Consider the following 15455-nt stretch of genomic DNA (forward strand, 5'->3'; position numbering starts at 1 on the left):
CCCCGCATTTTTTTTTTTTTTTACAGTAGCCCAGAATGGACAAACCACATACTGGCGTGAATTGATGTGTTGTGTAGATAATTCTGTGCCATGGTCAAATTGTGGGTGTTTTTCCTATGCTTCTAAGTCTGAAGATAAAAACTATGTGTTTCTATCATTTTAACTCCTTCAGATCAACATATTACCAAGATAAAGAAGGACATTCTTGTATCATTTGGAGTTTTGCAAAAGCTGGTGTGTTTCTGAGGTTTCTGCCAGCATCTGCTCTTATTCTACAAGCTGTAACTACAAACTTGACATTGTCTAACAACTTAGTTAACCAAGATATTTGCAATATAGCAGCCAGAAATTCTGCTATGTTTCTGAGTCTGCCAGTCAAAGCATCTTTACAGGAAATGTCCTTGTTCTACTCGTGTTAAGGGATGCCTCAGGGTCAGGGTTGTTCATTCAGTTGGGGGCAGAAACGGGTGTCACCAGTGAAAATGTTGCTAGCAAAATTTCCTGAGGAAAGCAACAATCAGATTCACATGCAGAAGGTACAGTACAGCAAAGGCGTTCTTCAACAGCAATGAAATCTATAAGCATTTAAGCCATTACAGGTAATAACGGTTCTCATTGTGAAGTAGAACTGGTACTAAAACAGAATTTGGTACTAACAGATGTAATTAAGCATAGTAAAAGCGAAATGGATGCTACTGAATGCTACAATGGTGGCAGTTCCACTGTTAAGAATGAATATAAACATTTTAGTTTGGCTATACAAATGCACAGTTGAATGGTTGGATGGATTGGCCAAGTATCCTGGGTTTTCCATGCAGTGTTAGTGGAGGGTTGGGGGAGGGCTGCAGTCATGCAGTTACATGCATCAGGCTGACGTAGCCCACGCCCTTTGTCAGTGATCACTGTTTGCGTGAACTAGCCAGTCATTCAAACTCTTCCTCCTCTTTAAGTCTGATTAGTTTTCCCTGTTTTCTATTTCTGTCAGGCTCTGAAAGCAGGCAGTGCTCAGAAAAATAGACTACCGACCAGCCCCTCCATTCTCCTTACTCCTGCGCTTTTTATCTATCATTTTGAGCCTCTTCTCTTCCCGTAAGCGGAGCTCCTCCTCCTCCTGGTCCTGCCGGCACTTGTGGAAGTTCTCCACCACGACACCGACAAACATGTTGAGGACGAAGAAGCTGACGATAAGCAGGAAGGAGATGAAATAAAGCAACATCCAGGGGTTGTGGTTTCTCACAGGCTGTGGAGAGAAGAGTGCAATAAAAGCGAAGGCAAGACAGGAGGTTGTCAAAAGTTCTTACACATTCAGAAAATAGAGCGATGTGAGTTCTTTGTCAGCATAGCATTTACAAGAGTTATCTGTTTTCTAGTAGCTCACTTTATTATGTTGAATCTGAGGACAGCAACATATGAAGCTTTGAAGCCTGTGCTATAAACGCCTTCCAGCCTTGCTTTCACTTATAATCTGTCACATTTACATTGCTGCTATTTGGCATTTTTAAAAGAAATATAAATGTTATTGTTCACTTTCAGGCTTTCTATTTTTCACTTTATTTTCCAAAGTGTGTTTGTTACATAAAGGAAATTTCTTATGTTGATGTCAGAGCCTCTACTGTGCAGTACAGTTCAAATATATCAAGTCTAATTATAGTATAATTTTATTGCCAATTATGCTGAATTGGATCTGAATAATTACAGTAATGAATTAGTAAGGTGTGATCTAATCTTAGTTTGCATTCATACACATACAGCTGCACAGTGTGAATTTAGCCAAGAGTAGGTTTAAAACTTATATTGTACTGTAAATTAACACATAACATTCGAGGTGAGAGTAGTGTCCGTGTATGTGTTCACAGAGTAAAGTGGGTTATAATACAAAAAGGAACTGAAGGTGGATCAGGCTTTGCAGAGCAGATACCTGGGCCTGATCACAAACCTGCACAACAACCCAGCACAATTTTTCACAAAATTACCTGTTTGTCTACTCCTACTGCATCCAGCCCATCATACATGATGTTGACCCAGCCATCCTTACATGACAGTACAAACAATGACATCAGGGCCTGGATTAAGAAACACAGAGATGTAATTCACCACACTGGGGTAATCCCATTCATATAATTAATAGTTTTTTTTTTAATGAACAAGGAATAAAGCAGTGCTTTACAAAACATACTGCTGTGCTGTAATGCTTTGTTTGTACTTCTGTCTCCATGTCTGACGCTGTGTGTTAGTGTGTACCTGAATCAGATTGTCAAAGTTGTACTTCCTTTTTACCCAGCTGTATTTTGCCTGCAAACAATCTGACTTGGTGGTGATGTTTTTCATGTCAAGACCTTCGCAGTGGTAGAACTTCCCTTTGAAAAGCTAGAGAGAGAGAAACAGAGAAAGATGTCTGCATGGCCATTTATACCTTATGTCAGTTGCACCAGGGCTTGTGGCTTTTTAAACATTTAAACACTTAAAACAACTATTAATGTCAGAATTTTCAAAGTTCGTTCATATCAGAGCTTTTTCCTGGCTGCTCAGTTAAAAGCTGGAGCCTGGAGGTTGTGTCCCTTTTCACACTTAACCAAACTGTCACTCTTTTAAACTTCACACTCTGAAAAAAATGAATGCTTATTGTCCATTCAATATTCAAGACACTTCCAATCCCCCCTTGAGCCACAATCACATGTGGAGCTGCTCTAGGCTGACATTTAAGCCACAAAGGGTTTGAAGCAAATGACAAAGCAGTGTCATCAGTGCAGCATGCACATTGGCTCTCTACTAGTTTACATGTCTGTGATTCCTGTAAGGATGCAGGTGTTTGTGTGTGTTACTGTGTGTGAATGCAAACTACCTGCACCCCCAAGATCCCAAAGACAATGAAGAAGGCGCAGCAGATAAGGACAATGTTCCCGATGGGTCGAAGTGAAGTGATGAGAGTCTCCACAACCAGCTTCAGTCCTGGTGCTCGGCTGATTACCCTGGAAAATGCAAATTTAGATGTTTGTGAATACCAGACTGTGTAGTCCAGTACCTGCAGACCCAAATACAAGTAACAGAAATACCTCAGTGGGCGTAGTGTTCGTAGCAGGCGTAAGACCCTGAGGATGCCCAGGATCCTGTTTTCACTAGCATAGGCCAGAGGGACCAGAATGTCGACCAGGGACACAAACTTGTTTCCACCAACAGAGGCCATAGAGACCAGAATGTCGACCAGGGACACAAACACCAACACTCCATCCAAAATGTTCCAGCTGGACTGGAGGTAGCTCTGCTTCCCAAAGCAGAAACCCAGAGCTACAACCTAGTGTTAAAGCAACATACACTGAGCCACCAAAGTGACACCCTTGTGGGATTATTTAAATATTATCTCACCTGTAAATCAGAGATACAGCTACTGAATGACTGATTTAGAATGAAAAACAACTGTCAAAATGGTAAAACGTTTACCACACCTTTCTACCACACCGGTGGCAAGAAAACAGTGATGTTTACCTTAATGGTCATCTCTGCCAGGAAGATCACAGTGAAAATGTAGTTGGACACACTCAAAAACAGGCGCTCCTACAGGGGAGAGGGAGATCAACTTTTAAATCACATACTGTATCCATAAATGACACAGACATAAGACAAAGTCAGACTAGACATTTTGCATTCACACAGCAGATGTTGAAATGGACCTGGTGCTGGCTGTTGTTTTATGCAGACCTTGTCTTCCTTGTCTTACCCGGCTTTCCTGCTGTATGTCAGGTCTTTCCAGAGCAATGGTGATACAATTGAGGAAGATGAAAACCAGAACCACATGGTCGAACATTTTGTGAGAGATCACGCTTTGGCACCAGACACGAAATCTAAAGACACACACATGCACAGGTCCGTAAAATGCCCGTAGTTGGGTAAAACTATTGACTGAACAATTAGCAGTGAGAAAACAGTGAAAAAGAAGATGAATGTGAGAAAGAAGCTGAGATAATTAAATAGAGAGGAGCAAAGAAGAGGAGAGAGGAGAAAGAGAGCGAGGAACTTAACTGAAATCAGAACCACAGAGACTGTTACTAAAACACTGTGTGTGACTCACGGGCTTTGTGGAGAGAACAAATACAGCGTCCAGTCTTCATGCTCTTTGCAACAGCGAGGCTTTATGTTACGGAACTTTTTTCTGATCCAGTAGCACAAAACACTCTGTAACAATAAGAATTTCATTACTATCAAGTGATCATTAGATATTACTAATATCATTTTTGTTCACCAATGTCATCATCTTTATTCTCCACACTGAAACAATCATCTAAACAAGGGAGCAGCAAGAAAATGGATGGGCAGAAATCCATGTCACGGCAAATCAATAAGACAAAGTACTGTTGGGCCAGTCAAGGCTAAACACACTCATTCTGATTCGGAAAAATATAAAATGCCCAAAATGGTCTAAAAATGGTTCTGTTTTCAGGCAACTGTACTTTTTTTCTTGCTTAGCTGTCAGACAAATCAATACATTTCTTTTAAATGGCTAGAGCGACAATAGGTTTTGCAACAATGCCACTAGAGGGACAATACATCTTTAATCGTCTCCAAAGATGGATGATCGCTCTTACTAAACTTTTATAAAGTGAAAGCATTCCTTTTTAAAGTGCTGGTGAAAACAGGTGTTTCTGTTGATAAATGCATGTTGTATAACATCACCGTCAAATAACAGAAAATGCATTTGACGTACTCCGTCAACAACTGCACCAGAAATGTAATTAAAAAAAAAACAACAGAGTTTATCGTCAGTTTCCACACTGTTGCTGGTGTTACCCCTTCCACACTGAAATCTAAGAGGGCACAATAAGAAGTAGAAATGGAGATAATTGGACCATAACAGACGAACTCCTGACTTAGCTGGTTCATGAGCTCAATACAAAGTACTGTGAAACTCATTAAAGTTTGGAATAAAACAAAGTGAAGTAGGTGCACAGCTTCTGTGCTTCAGGATTCTAATTAATAACAGCCCAAAGTCAAGCCTCCCAGACATCGCTTATTATACAGGCTGCCATTTGTGCACGTGTGTGTGAACCTGCTGTCCAGATATCTCTGCAGCTTAAGTCCCTAATTGTTGATACAGACACACACACACACACACACACAGAGGGACGTGTATAAATACACAGGTCTCGGCTGGCATATCACACACACTCCTGCATGCTCCTGCATATGCACATGCAAGAGACACCGTACATGTACAGCCTGGTAGAGGGTTTGCATTAAGCGTCCCATTTTCAGTGCGCCCAGGGAGAGACCTTTTGTTTCAGTGGATTTCATGGCTCTGTAAACTCAATTTGGAGCCAATAAAACCATCAACACTGTCACAACAGAGGTTATCCAAAATCACCAGGGACTACACCCAGGTTCACACACACAAAAATGCACAACCACAGTGACTGTACATGCAGCTGTTTTGTAGCCACTGGAAAACAATTTACTGGCCAAGCCAATAAATTATCTAATTAGTGTCCCTAACAGTGTGAACTCACTGTTATTTCTCTAAGACAGAGACAAAGGGCAAAGAAGACAAAGGAGAATTGGGTAAGCAGAGAAAGACTGATACAAAATGTGTCAACAGAGTCAGAGAGGGCAGATGAACAGATTAATAATTTACATAAGAAAGCAAAAACACAGAGCATCAGCTGTTCAGCACAACTGTCACCAGTGAAATAGAAGAAAGACGTCATGCTGGGGACTTTTAAAAGCTGCTACAAGATCTCACTGTAGATTTCCTACATGATATTTTGAAAGCTATGACTCATGCTAGCTTACATCATCATCGCTGTCATCCTCGTTCGAGGAGTCTTCCTTGGGTTTGGAGTCAGGGTTGTAAGTCAGGGTTCGGCCGTTACAGTCACCATGCTCTGTTGTTATGGAAGGGCACAGAGTAGATGCCTGCAGCAGCTCAAAGGTCCCCGGCCCTGGTCTGTTGTTTCCCCCAGCCTCTCCCTTGTCCTCCCTGCCATCTTCCTCTTCTCCGGACAACAGGCTCTCCCTCTCTCCACTGGTGTCTCGCCTTTTGAGGCTCGGCGCTCTGCTCAGGCTGTTCCAGCTGGAGCGACGACTTCCCCATGAGCTGCCGGACCCACGGGTGGGAAGTGGGGAGCGCTGCCCCGGACTTGAGAGGCTCTGGAGAGAAAGGAAATATGGTTAAGCAATGCGTGTATACACAAAGGTTGCAGTAGTTTTTCAAGGGCTATCTAAGAACAAAGTCATCCAACGTTATTGAAGACATTATGTACGTAAACATTTTTCAAGAGAAGCTTCAGCTTGAGATTCCGGATCCTCTGTCTCTTATGCAATAAAAGTGTTTGTGTCATTCTCTTCAGGTTATTTTCTTGACATATTGCTGTGAACTCATCAGGTCCTTTGTGGTCTTCCGTTTGGGACCACAGGGTGTGTATACATGAAGCTTGTCTCAGTCCACTTCTTGCCAAGGCTTCTGCTACAGTATGTATAGCATATGCTTTGCATCTACATCCTCCTTATAGTCATTTTAAAACCTCTTTCCCACTTGATAGCAGCTTTGCAGGCTGTGAATATATGTTCAGTTGTATTTGTGTTGTTCTGCATCAGCAAAAGCATAAAGGGCTGTTATGTCTATTACATCTGATTCCTGAAGTAAAGAACACGGTTCACTCCACAGCTCAGCTCCCTGAGGAGCAACTACTGAACTGAGCTAAGATGGTCTATCTTTGGAGGTACTATTACTTAAGGGAACAGGAGTTCATTTTGGGATGTAACACTTACCATAACATATACTGTATATTACACAGTTCTCTTTATACTGCATTTGGCACCTACCTTTATCAGTGATGACCTATTGGTTTGTTAATGGAGTAATAACAAGCACATTTTTCCATTTAGTGTTTCTTATAACTCACCAGAGAATGCTGGTCATAGGCTAAAGGATCCAGTGAGGTGGCGCTTCCACGGCGTGACTCTACGTGACCAGTTCCCTCAGAAAACCCCAGTCCAACCTTGTCATATTGAGGCACACCTTCCCTGTACATGAGCTCCTCCCCAAGGATGGACTCAGGCCCCAGGGAGCCCTTAGGAGTGGGCATGGGTGTGGCTGGGGGGGGGCACGAGGGGCAGCATGACCATTAGCTGTCATCATCAGAGAGTACATCTTTAGCTCTGTGGAGGAGGAGAAGGGAGAAAGTCTTTGTTTTTTAATTTGTCAGACCTGAGACAACAAGACAAAGCACATTCTGAATTAAACAGTAGATATCAGCTGTCACTGAACCTACCAGTGTCTCTGAGCTGTTCTATCTTCTCATCTTCCTCAAAGTTGTCTGATTTTTTCTCGTCATCCGACTCTGACCGATTGGCATCACCCTATAACACACACATCCGTGAAAATAAGCATTTTTTCTGTATTCCTTCCCCCCTTTTCTTGATTTAACCATCATGGAGGAGATTACAGGTGCTGATTTTTAAAATGAAGACACAGAGCAAATGGACCCGGACACATGCTGCTTTCGGTGCTAAGAGGATATTTTCACAGTTGAAGGTGCACTGTGCCCCAGGTGTGCACATGATCAGAGGGATGGAGAAGGAAGGACTGATCATCTGAAATGATCAGCGGGACTGGTAATAATGGTAATCCTCTCCTCCCCTTCGAAAACAAATTGTGCAGTATAATCACACAAAGCCAGAGTCCTGCATCTTAAAACACATCTCATTTGAAAAATGATATGAGAATAAAATGATTATTTGTTTTTAATTCTGCCCATTCAGAGCTTTTCAAGTCGCATATTTAGAAATGATAAATGAAGTCATCGTATGCAAAAATCAGCAGTTATTTTCACCTCAGCCTGAAAGCCCTCAACCAGGATGGCCACTAGTAAATTGAAGAGCACATAGTTGCCAAATGTCATGAGAGCAACGAAATAGAGAGCTGCCCATGGAGACGTGGAAGCCATTCCGTTGTACAGCACCACGTTCCAGTCCTCTTGGGTCAGAATCTGTGGATAAAATAAAACACAGACAGAGATTTAGACATAAATAAGAGCTGAGGACATGGGGGAAAGACAGAAAGAGGGGAGACACAGAAAGTCAAGAAGAGAAAATGAGCAAAACAAGGTTTTACAGCTATTGTTGGGTGTAAACCACTTTACTTCAACTTCATATACATGGGATTCCTCTAACCTGACTATGTAGGTGTCTGTTAATGTGCCTGTGTTTAAATCAGAATCATTTAAACCTACAGTACGACTGTGTTCAAGATGCAGCATAAGAACTCGCCCTGTCTTCGCCCCCTCATTAAACACTGTGCTGTCTGTGTCAATGTGTGTCCGTACACATGCATGTGCATGTGCATAGGGACTGCATAGTGAGCACAGCTCCATGTCAGCATCTCTCACACACAACAAAGTGAGACAGTCCACCGCGTTCTGCTCTAACTTTCCGCGGCCGCGTCTAGTGTTGGGAAAAAAAAACTTTCCAACTGGCGAGCAAAGAACATGCTGTTAAGTCACATGATCAATAACAGTACTCAAAGCATCTGAAGTGCAGTTAGACAGAGCATAAATATTAAACAATGCAACAAATTATATTAATAATGCATGACAATAACTAAATGTTTCTCCTAATTAAAAGACCTGCTGTTAGTGGCAGATTCACATGGTAATTACTTCATGGATATGAAAATGGTATCAGTCTTTTTATTCTCAGCAAGAAATGAATCATATTCCTCAAAACGTATTCCCTTACAGTAGGTTAAGTACCAGTACAATTTAGGTTACCGTAAATCAGGGAGTCAAAAACTAACCTGGAATACAGTGACAATGGCCCAGAGCAGAGTGTCAAAGTTCTTGCGGTCAGGAATCGTGTCTCCATTCTCCGTACGAAGGCCAAATTTACAACCAAACAGATGCATACCCAGTATACTGCAGATACATAAGAACCATTATGTTGTGCATGTACTGTATGTATTTTGCTGGGTGATAACACTAAATATAACATTTAAGACAGATTATCTAAGAAGGTCACATGTGTTGTCTCCGAATACCTGAATGTGAAGATGAAAAGCATCAGCAGCATGCAGAATGTGGCCACATTGTCCATGGTCTTCATCAGCACGACCAGCTGTCTCCTCAGGGCGGGGAGGAACCGAACCAGCTTCAGCACCCGCAGCAGACGAAAGGTTCGCAGGACTGACAACCCACCGTCCGCCTGACCAGTTATTTCCCACACACTGAAAACCACAAACAAGTAGAAGTCTTAAAACTCTACCACATGTATGTGATACTAAAAATGTAGTGTTAATATGGGTTATTACTAAAGTCTCAGATTTTAGTATTTATTGCCACTGTCATCATACTTGCTGGTAGAAACTGGATAAACATAGTGTAGTAATATAGCGCATTTAGCCATTCGATAGAATATCTAATTACATTACAAGAATTTATCTAAAAATAGTTTTACAGAATGTACCATGTTTAGTTTTAATGAAGCTCATAAAATCTGGGCTGAATTCCCCTTCAGCAACACAACTGGAAACTTCAAAAAAACGAGTTCTATCAAACTAAATAACAGCCAAACAGAAATCCCCAACTCCCAACAGGACCAAGAATCTGCTGCAGCAGCGAGCGAAGCTGCTCACGTGTAACTCAGGCTATTGGATGGTGCATTAGGAGCCACCCGTCTTCACAGTTTTACTTCACATTTCCTTTTTAAAGCTGATGAAGCGGGTGAATAAAAATCACCTGATGATAACGATGATGCTATCAAAGATGTTGTACGGGTTCCTGATGTATCCAAACAAGCCAAAGGCCAGCAGCATGAAGCCCATCTCCAAGACAAACATACTGGTGAAGACTATGTTACTGATCTCTAACACATCAGTCAGCTCCTTAGGCTGGAGAGAGAGAAAGCAACGGGGAGGGTGGGGGGGGAGGAAGAAGGAAAGAAAGAAATAATGAACATGTTATTGAATACATCTGTTGTCTTATCCCAGAGCTGTAAAACAATTGTGATTTTTGTGCCCTGAGCTGATCATCAATCACATTCAGTGCTGCAGTCAGGCCCAATCAGTCAAATGGGACCAACAGCACCCATCTATCACTGCTGATCCACTTCACTTGCCTCACGGTCTGTGATCCAGCAGAGATCTGTCCAAGGCCCTCTCATAAAGCATGCACTAAGGTCTTCTATGGAAAACACAGCGATTTTGTGCTCTGGTAAAGCCATTATGGAGCCACATCCTCACATTTTCTTTATGGAAATACTTTGTCTTGAGCTAAATGTGACACAAACTGTACCATATCCAGTATTATCATTTGACAACATTCATCTCTGCAACCTCATTATTGTGTTTCTTGAAGCAATCCAATGTGGACTTTGAGGTCTGCTATTGGATCATTGTCTTAGAAGACAGCCCCTTTTCCACGTCACTTGCTTGACTGACTGAATGTCATTTGCATCCAGAATTTGCTAATGATTAGTGGAATTCATTCTTCCCACAGTTTCCTGTGTCACTGGCTGTCACACAACCCCCAAAGCAGAATATCACCTCATGGTCTTTTGGCAAAAAAAAAAAAAACAACATTAAGAGAGCAAATGTATATGTATGTGGACTTTCTTCATTGTCGCTCAAGCTGAAATCTCATCTCCTGTATTCACACTAAATGTGTGAAAAATGTCATTCTAACACTTTTATATTGTCAATTTTTCTTACATTTCATCTTGTATTTCTCCCTTTGACGGTATCATCGATTGGTAACAAGCTTCCTACAGATTTACACATGATGAATAATAATGATGTGCAGAGACTCTTTAGCCAGTGATCCATAATTTTATATTTGTGTCAGGCAATGAAGACTCATTAAAACTAATTGCGATTCTTTTCAACCCATTTTGTGTCCTGGCTCATGGCATATACACGCAGACAGAGCATATTCTGGACTAATAAGCACACTCAAAAGTTTAATATATAACATCTGACACATGCTGTTAGATCAGAGTTAACCTTCATCCTGGGTTACTTTGCATCCTCTTGACTGTGTGAACACAATGTGCATATAAATGTGTCTGCTAAAGCTGGAATCTGAAGGAGGATTTCTCCTCCACAATCATATGTAAGTACATCATGTAAAAAGTCTGGAACATCTCTTTCTTTATTTTATTAAATGAAAGTGTCGTTATCTGTATGTATGATTATGGTTATTTCAGGTTCTTTTGGCATGATGACACAATGGTTGGCGCTGTCACCTCACAGCAAGAATGGATGGATGGTTATTTCATATGATGCTTAGGAAGCACAGTCAAACTCTCCCGATATTAAAACAAGTATATAATAGTTTATTCTAATGAAAATCATAACTTTTACAAACCATTTAATCCAATGATGCTTCTACTGAAGTATAAATGAGAATCATGAGTATGGTCACAGATAGAGGGCGCCATACAACACAGGACTCCTCAGAATTTCACTCAGACTCACAAACACAGAGTCTCCTGTGAAAAATTACATATTGTACTTTTTACAACCAACTTCCAAGACTAGAAGAGGTGAGTGTTTCCTATTGAAAAAGTATAAGAAAAGTATAGTGGTTAATACTGTATAGTTTCCAGTTGCTTTAAGTGCACGTTATAGGTCATTTTTCTATACTTTAATTTATCATAAGAAAAATTTTTAATGCAGAAATGAACTGAGGGTTTTATCAGTGCAGCAGTGGTGATGATTTTTATTTATCTGAATACTTCCTCTACCGGCTGAAAATTCATTTTGAATAGAGTATCACTTTACTTTAGATCTCACTGCATTTTTGTACGTATGTTAACGGCTTCATGTAAGCAATAATACATCACTGTATGAGTCACTGTATTGTCACATGCTCAGATTTCATACTGTGATCAGTAAAACAGACAGGGTTACACACAAACACACACAAACAGGCTGTTTGTCTTAGTGAGTGGACACAGAGCCTGTGTAATCCACTTGGAACGGGTGTGTGTCGGGTTCAACATCAGGCCAATGCGCTGATCCATTATTTACATTTCAGCTCCAGTTTGATTGTTGTGAAAAAGATTACTGCCAAAGCTGGTCTAACTGGGATCTCACTGTCAATGTGAACTGGGCTGTGGTATGTGGAGGAGACCTACAGCGTACTGCAGCGTTGTGTAACTTAAAGCATACGGCATCTCATTTTCTGTATGTTTACTATTGAGTTAATTGGGACAGTACTGAAGCTGGAAAGCAGAAATACTTGTTCAAGCATAAATGGACATGCAAGTAAAGTCAGGGGACTCGAGTACAAATTATGGTGTCCTGCAAGGTGAGAAAAACAAGGCCATGCTGTTTTTTTTGTAAGTGCTGGACAGACAGTTGTTTGCTGTCCAGGCTGTTTGTTCCCTCGCTGACTAGCCAGCACATTGAGCTTTAAAGGAGCTCTCAGTCAACTATTCTGACCGAGCACACACAACACTATTCTAACATACATTATTAATTAAGAGAGTGGCATTTTGATTACCTCTGTAGCCTATTGTCTTCACACCATAAAAATGAACAAGCAAACTGAGGACTTACAGGGCCATAGTTACCATATAGTGCTAGCTGCCAGGTTTTTATGACAAATGTATCTACTGTATGCTCACTGCTTTACAGTGTGCTGAGAGGGGGGAGTGCAATATGGCTGACAGTGGGTTAAAACAATACAAAACACAATAGCTGAAGGGCACAAATATAAAAGGCACTAAAACCTCTGGCATGGACTCGAAACAAAACCAAATCAGCAAAATAAATTCTGGTCCTGGGTAATGCACAAACCTACAAGTTTGTAGGAAGCTAGCTTTCGTGAGTTATATTAAGAAGCAGGGTCTATAAAAAAAAATATGGGTAGGAAAATGAAAAGGATCCCTCTGCCCTACATTAATAAATCCCATCCAGATGCCCTTGAGCAGTCTGCTTAATTTTATAAGAGCAGTTCTAGATTGGCATGACTACTATGTGAGTGGTTTCAAGATAAATAGACACTGAAGCATAAATCAATTTAATAAGGCCAATGTATATAATTTACTATGGTCCCCTATGAACATTCCAAACTTCAGCTTTAGACGTCGCTTTGCACTGCCATCATTAGTTTGATAGACAAAAGAATCAATCAGAATTAAATCATGTGCTTCTGCCTTCTGTACAGCTCAGCATACGATCTTACGAGGAAAGGAACCACAGCAGAGGCAGAGACACGCACACATGTACAACCACAGCTTCTCTGGACGGGCCATTTACAACGACTGACATGATATATACACCATTAACAAAATGAGCACTACGCTCACACACTCAAACTGAAGTATCATGTGACTGTATATTTACAGTGTGATATTTTATTTCAAACCTATCTGACATCAAGCAAAGAAACTTGGAGCCCATTCTTTCTTTCGATGTGTTTCTGAACACATTTAAGAATGTTTGTGAGCAGAGTTGGAAAGTCAATAAGTACATGTGGCATTTTTACACTTTGCCGTTGCTACTTAAGTAAACAATCCGAGTACTTCTTCCACAACTGTATTAAGCAAAAAAGTTACCTATTGGATTTTTCAACACAGTTACAACAGCACTTACCAACACTGTGCATTTTTTATGTTTGTATGTGTATATTAATTTGTAAACATCAGCCTTGAGGATCTACCATCCATGCTGCTGTTTGTGAGCGATCAACTTGTGCCAGTCACTGTTAAAACATCTGTATGTTTTTCTTAATTAGTTTTCAGAAGCCGGAGCTACAGTTTATGTTGTATTAAAGCCAGTTAATCTGTATGTAACGTCAGTGTGTCATGAGGTGTGTGACGTTACTGACAGTTTAGAAACTGACTTGATTGGATTAAATCAGTTAGCTCACGTGAGGTTTCTCCTTCAGAAAGATTCAGTAACAGAACCTAATTCCAATGTGAAATCAGTGTAAACAAGCATCAGTCCTCTCCCTCTTTCTCTCTGTCTCTACCTCTCCTCCTTCTACACTCACACTCCTACGTCCATACACCTCTTCACACACACATGCACTCGTAGGCTCATAAAGTTTTGCTAGGTGTCACATAATGGGGATGATGAGTACTGAGGGGAGGAGGAGCTCTTACATAACACTTTAGTCTGTGTGTTATTGGCCCAATAAGGTCATGACTCTCCCAGTCACTCCTCATGTTTATACCACAAAGATAGAAACACACATCCCCTGGGGAGGGAATTGGAAGAGAGGGAGGCAAGGAGAGACGGAGAGAAGAAAGGAGGGAACGGGCCGTGTGCCTGCACAGGAAACTTCTTTCTGGGTTTCTATCCATTTGCTTTTCTGGTGGAAAATGAAAAGGTTGTGGACGTGAGTGTGCATATAAAATGCACTTATTCTGGTGTAGAAACTGTGTAGATCAATTTCTCTGTGCAACAAGACAAATTTGTCAGTGTGTGACAGTGGAGGAAGGGAACGGGCAGCGGTATTATTAGTCCGATACTTCCAGATGTTGTCCACAGAGGGCAGGATAGAAATCCTGGAGAGTGGGTGTAAGTGATGAGATGACTAATTGTGTGTAAGTGTGTGAGGAAGAGAGGAAGAGTGGCTGCCAACTCCTCCCCGCACTTCACCTCACCTCCTCCCTCACTACACCCTCATTCGGGACTCCGACACACAAATGCCATTTTCAAATACCCATTTTTTTCAGCCAACATTTTCCATCAGACAACTTGTTTCTCTATGAAAGTCAGTCATAGCCCTCTTGGTTGTGAACCTTTCTGACCTTTCATTCACCTTACATCACATATACAGTATTCTCACCTGCTCGTGGTACTCTATCCCCATGCTGAGGGTATTGACAAGGATAGCGATCATAATCCCTCGGTTGAAGTATTTACTTTCCACAATCCTCTTCAGTTTTTCCCTGAAGTCTATCCAGGCCTGAGCCGCTCCGCTTCTGTATTCCACAGCTCCCCGCCGTCTGCTCCAGCCTCTCACAGCTCTCAGATCTCCCCCCTAGATGGAAGATGGACAAGTCATTTAAAGTGTGGCAACACGAGAGAAAATGCTGATTATTTTATATACAACAGTCCTTTTTTTATTGTATAAAAATAGCTACTTTTTATTTTTAAATCAACTGTATCAAGACTTTATAATGTCAAACCTTTTTTTGGCCATCATTATTAATGCCAAATCACCATCACCATTAGCGCACCACTACCACTTCTGACCTGGGGGTAGTCGTGCAGTCCATCGGCTTCTCCTCCGACTCCCTCCAGGTCTCCTAGGTCCAGCTCCAAGGTCTCCAGGCTGCGGGCACACAGAGGGCAGCTGAGCAGCTCCAGGAGCAGAGGGCTGGGCACCACGCCTGCCAGCCGGTACAGCAGCCTCCGGTGACCTGAAGGGGGAAACGGTCGGAGGTGGTCAGATGTTGCAAAGGGATGGTTCCTAGCTCTCCTCATGTGCTGCTTTTGTGCTGGTTGGCTTTACTCA

At 41.5% G+C, this 15455-nt stretch overlaps 1 protein-coding gene across 1 annotated transcript in view; it reads right to left on the bottom strand.

Annotated features, from left to right (window-relative positions):
• cacna1ha (calcium channel, voltage-dependent, T type, alpha 1H subunit a) overlaps positions 1-15455 on the bottom strand; it is a 148670-nt gene that overhangs the window by 11725 nt on the left and 121490 nt on the right. Inside the window, 19 exon segments of the mRNA XM_020597813.1 lie at positions 1027-1240; positions 1974-2063; positions 2242-2367; positions 2843-2969; positions 3054-3107; positions 3162-3292; positions 3484-3552; positions 3716-3839; positions 4067-4170; positions 5782-6138; positions 6894-7090; positions 7093-7149; positions 7263-7350; positions 7824-7979; positions 8786-8903; positions 9026-9211; positions 9723-9874; positions 14784-14978; positions 15194-15360. Coding sequence (XP_020453469.1) covers positions 1027-1240; positions 1974-2063; positions 2242-2367; positions 2843-2969; positions 3054-3107; positions 3162-3292; positions 3484-3552; positions 3716-3839; positions 4067-4170; positions 5782-6138; positions 6894-7090; positions 7093-7149; positions 7263-7350; positions 7824-7979; positions 8786-8903; positions 9026-9211; positions 9723-9874; positions 14784-14978; positions 15194-15360 — 2712 coding nt within the window.

This window comes from Monopterus albus, unplaced genomic scaffold (assembly GCF_001952655.1).
Source record: "Monopterus albus unplaced genomic scaffold, M_albus_1.0 scaffold35.1, whole genome shotgun sequence".
NCBI lineage: Eukaryota > Metazoa > Chordata > Actinopteri > Synbranchiformes > Synbranchidae > Monopterus > Monopterus albus.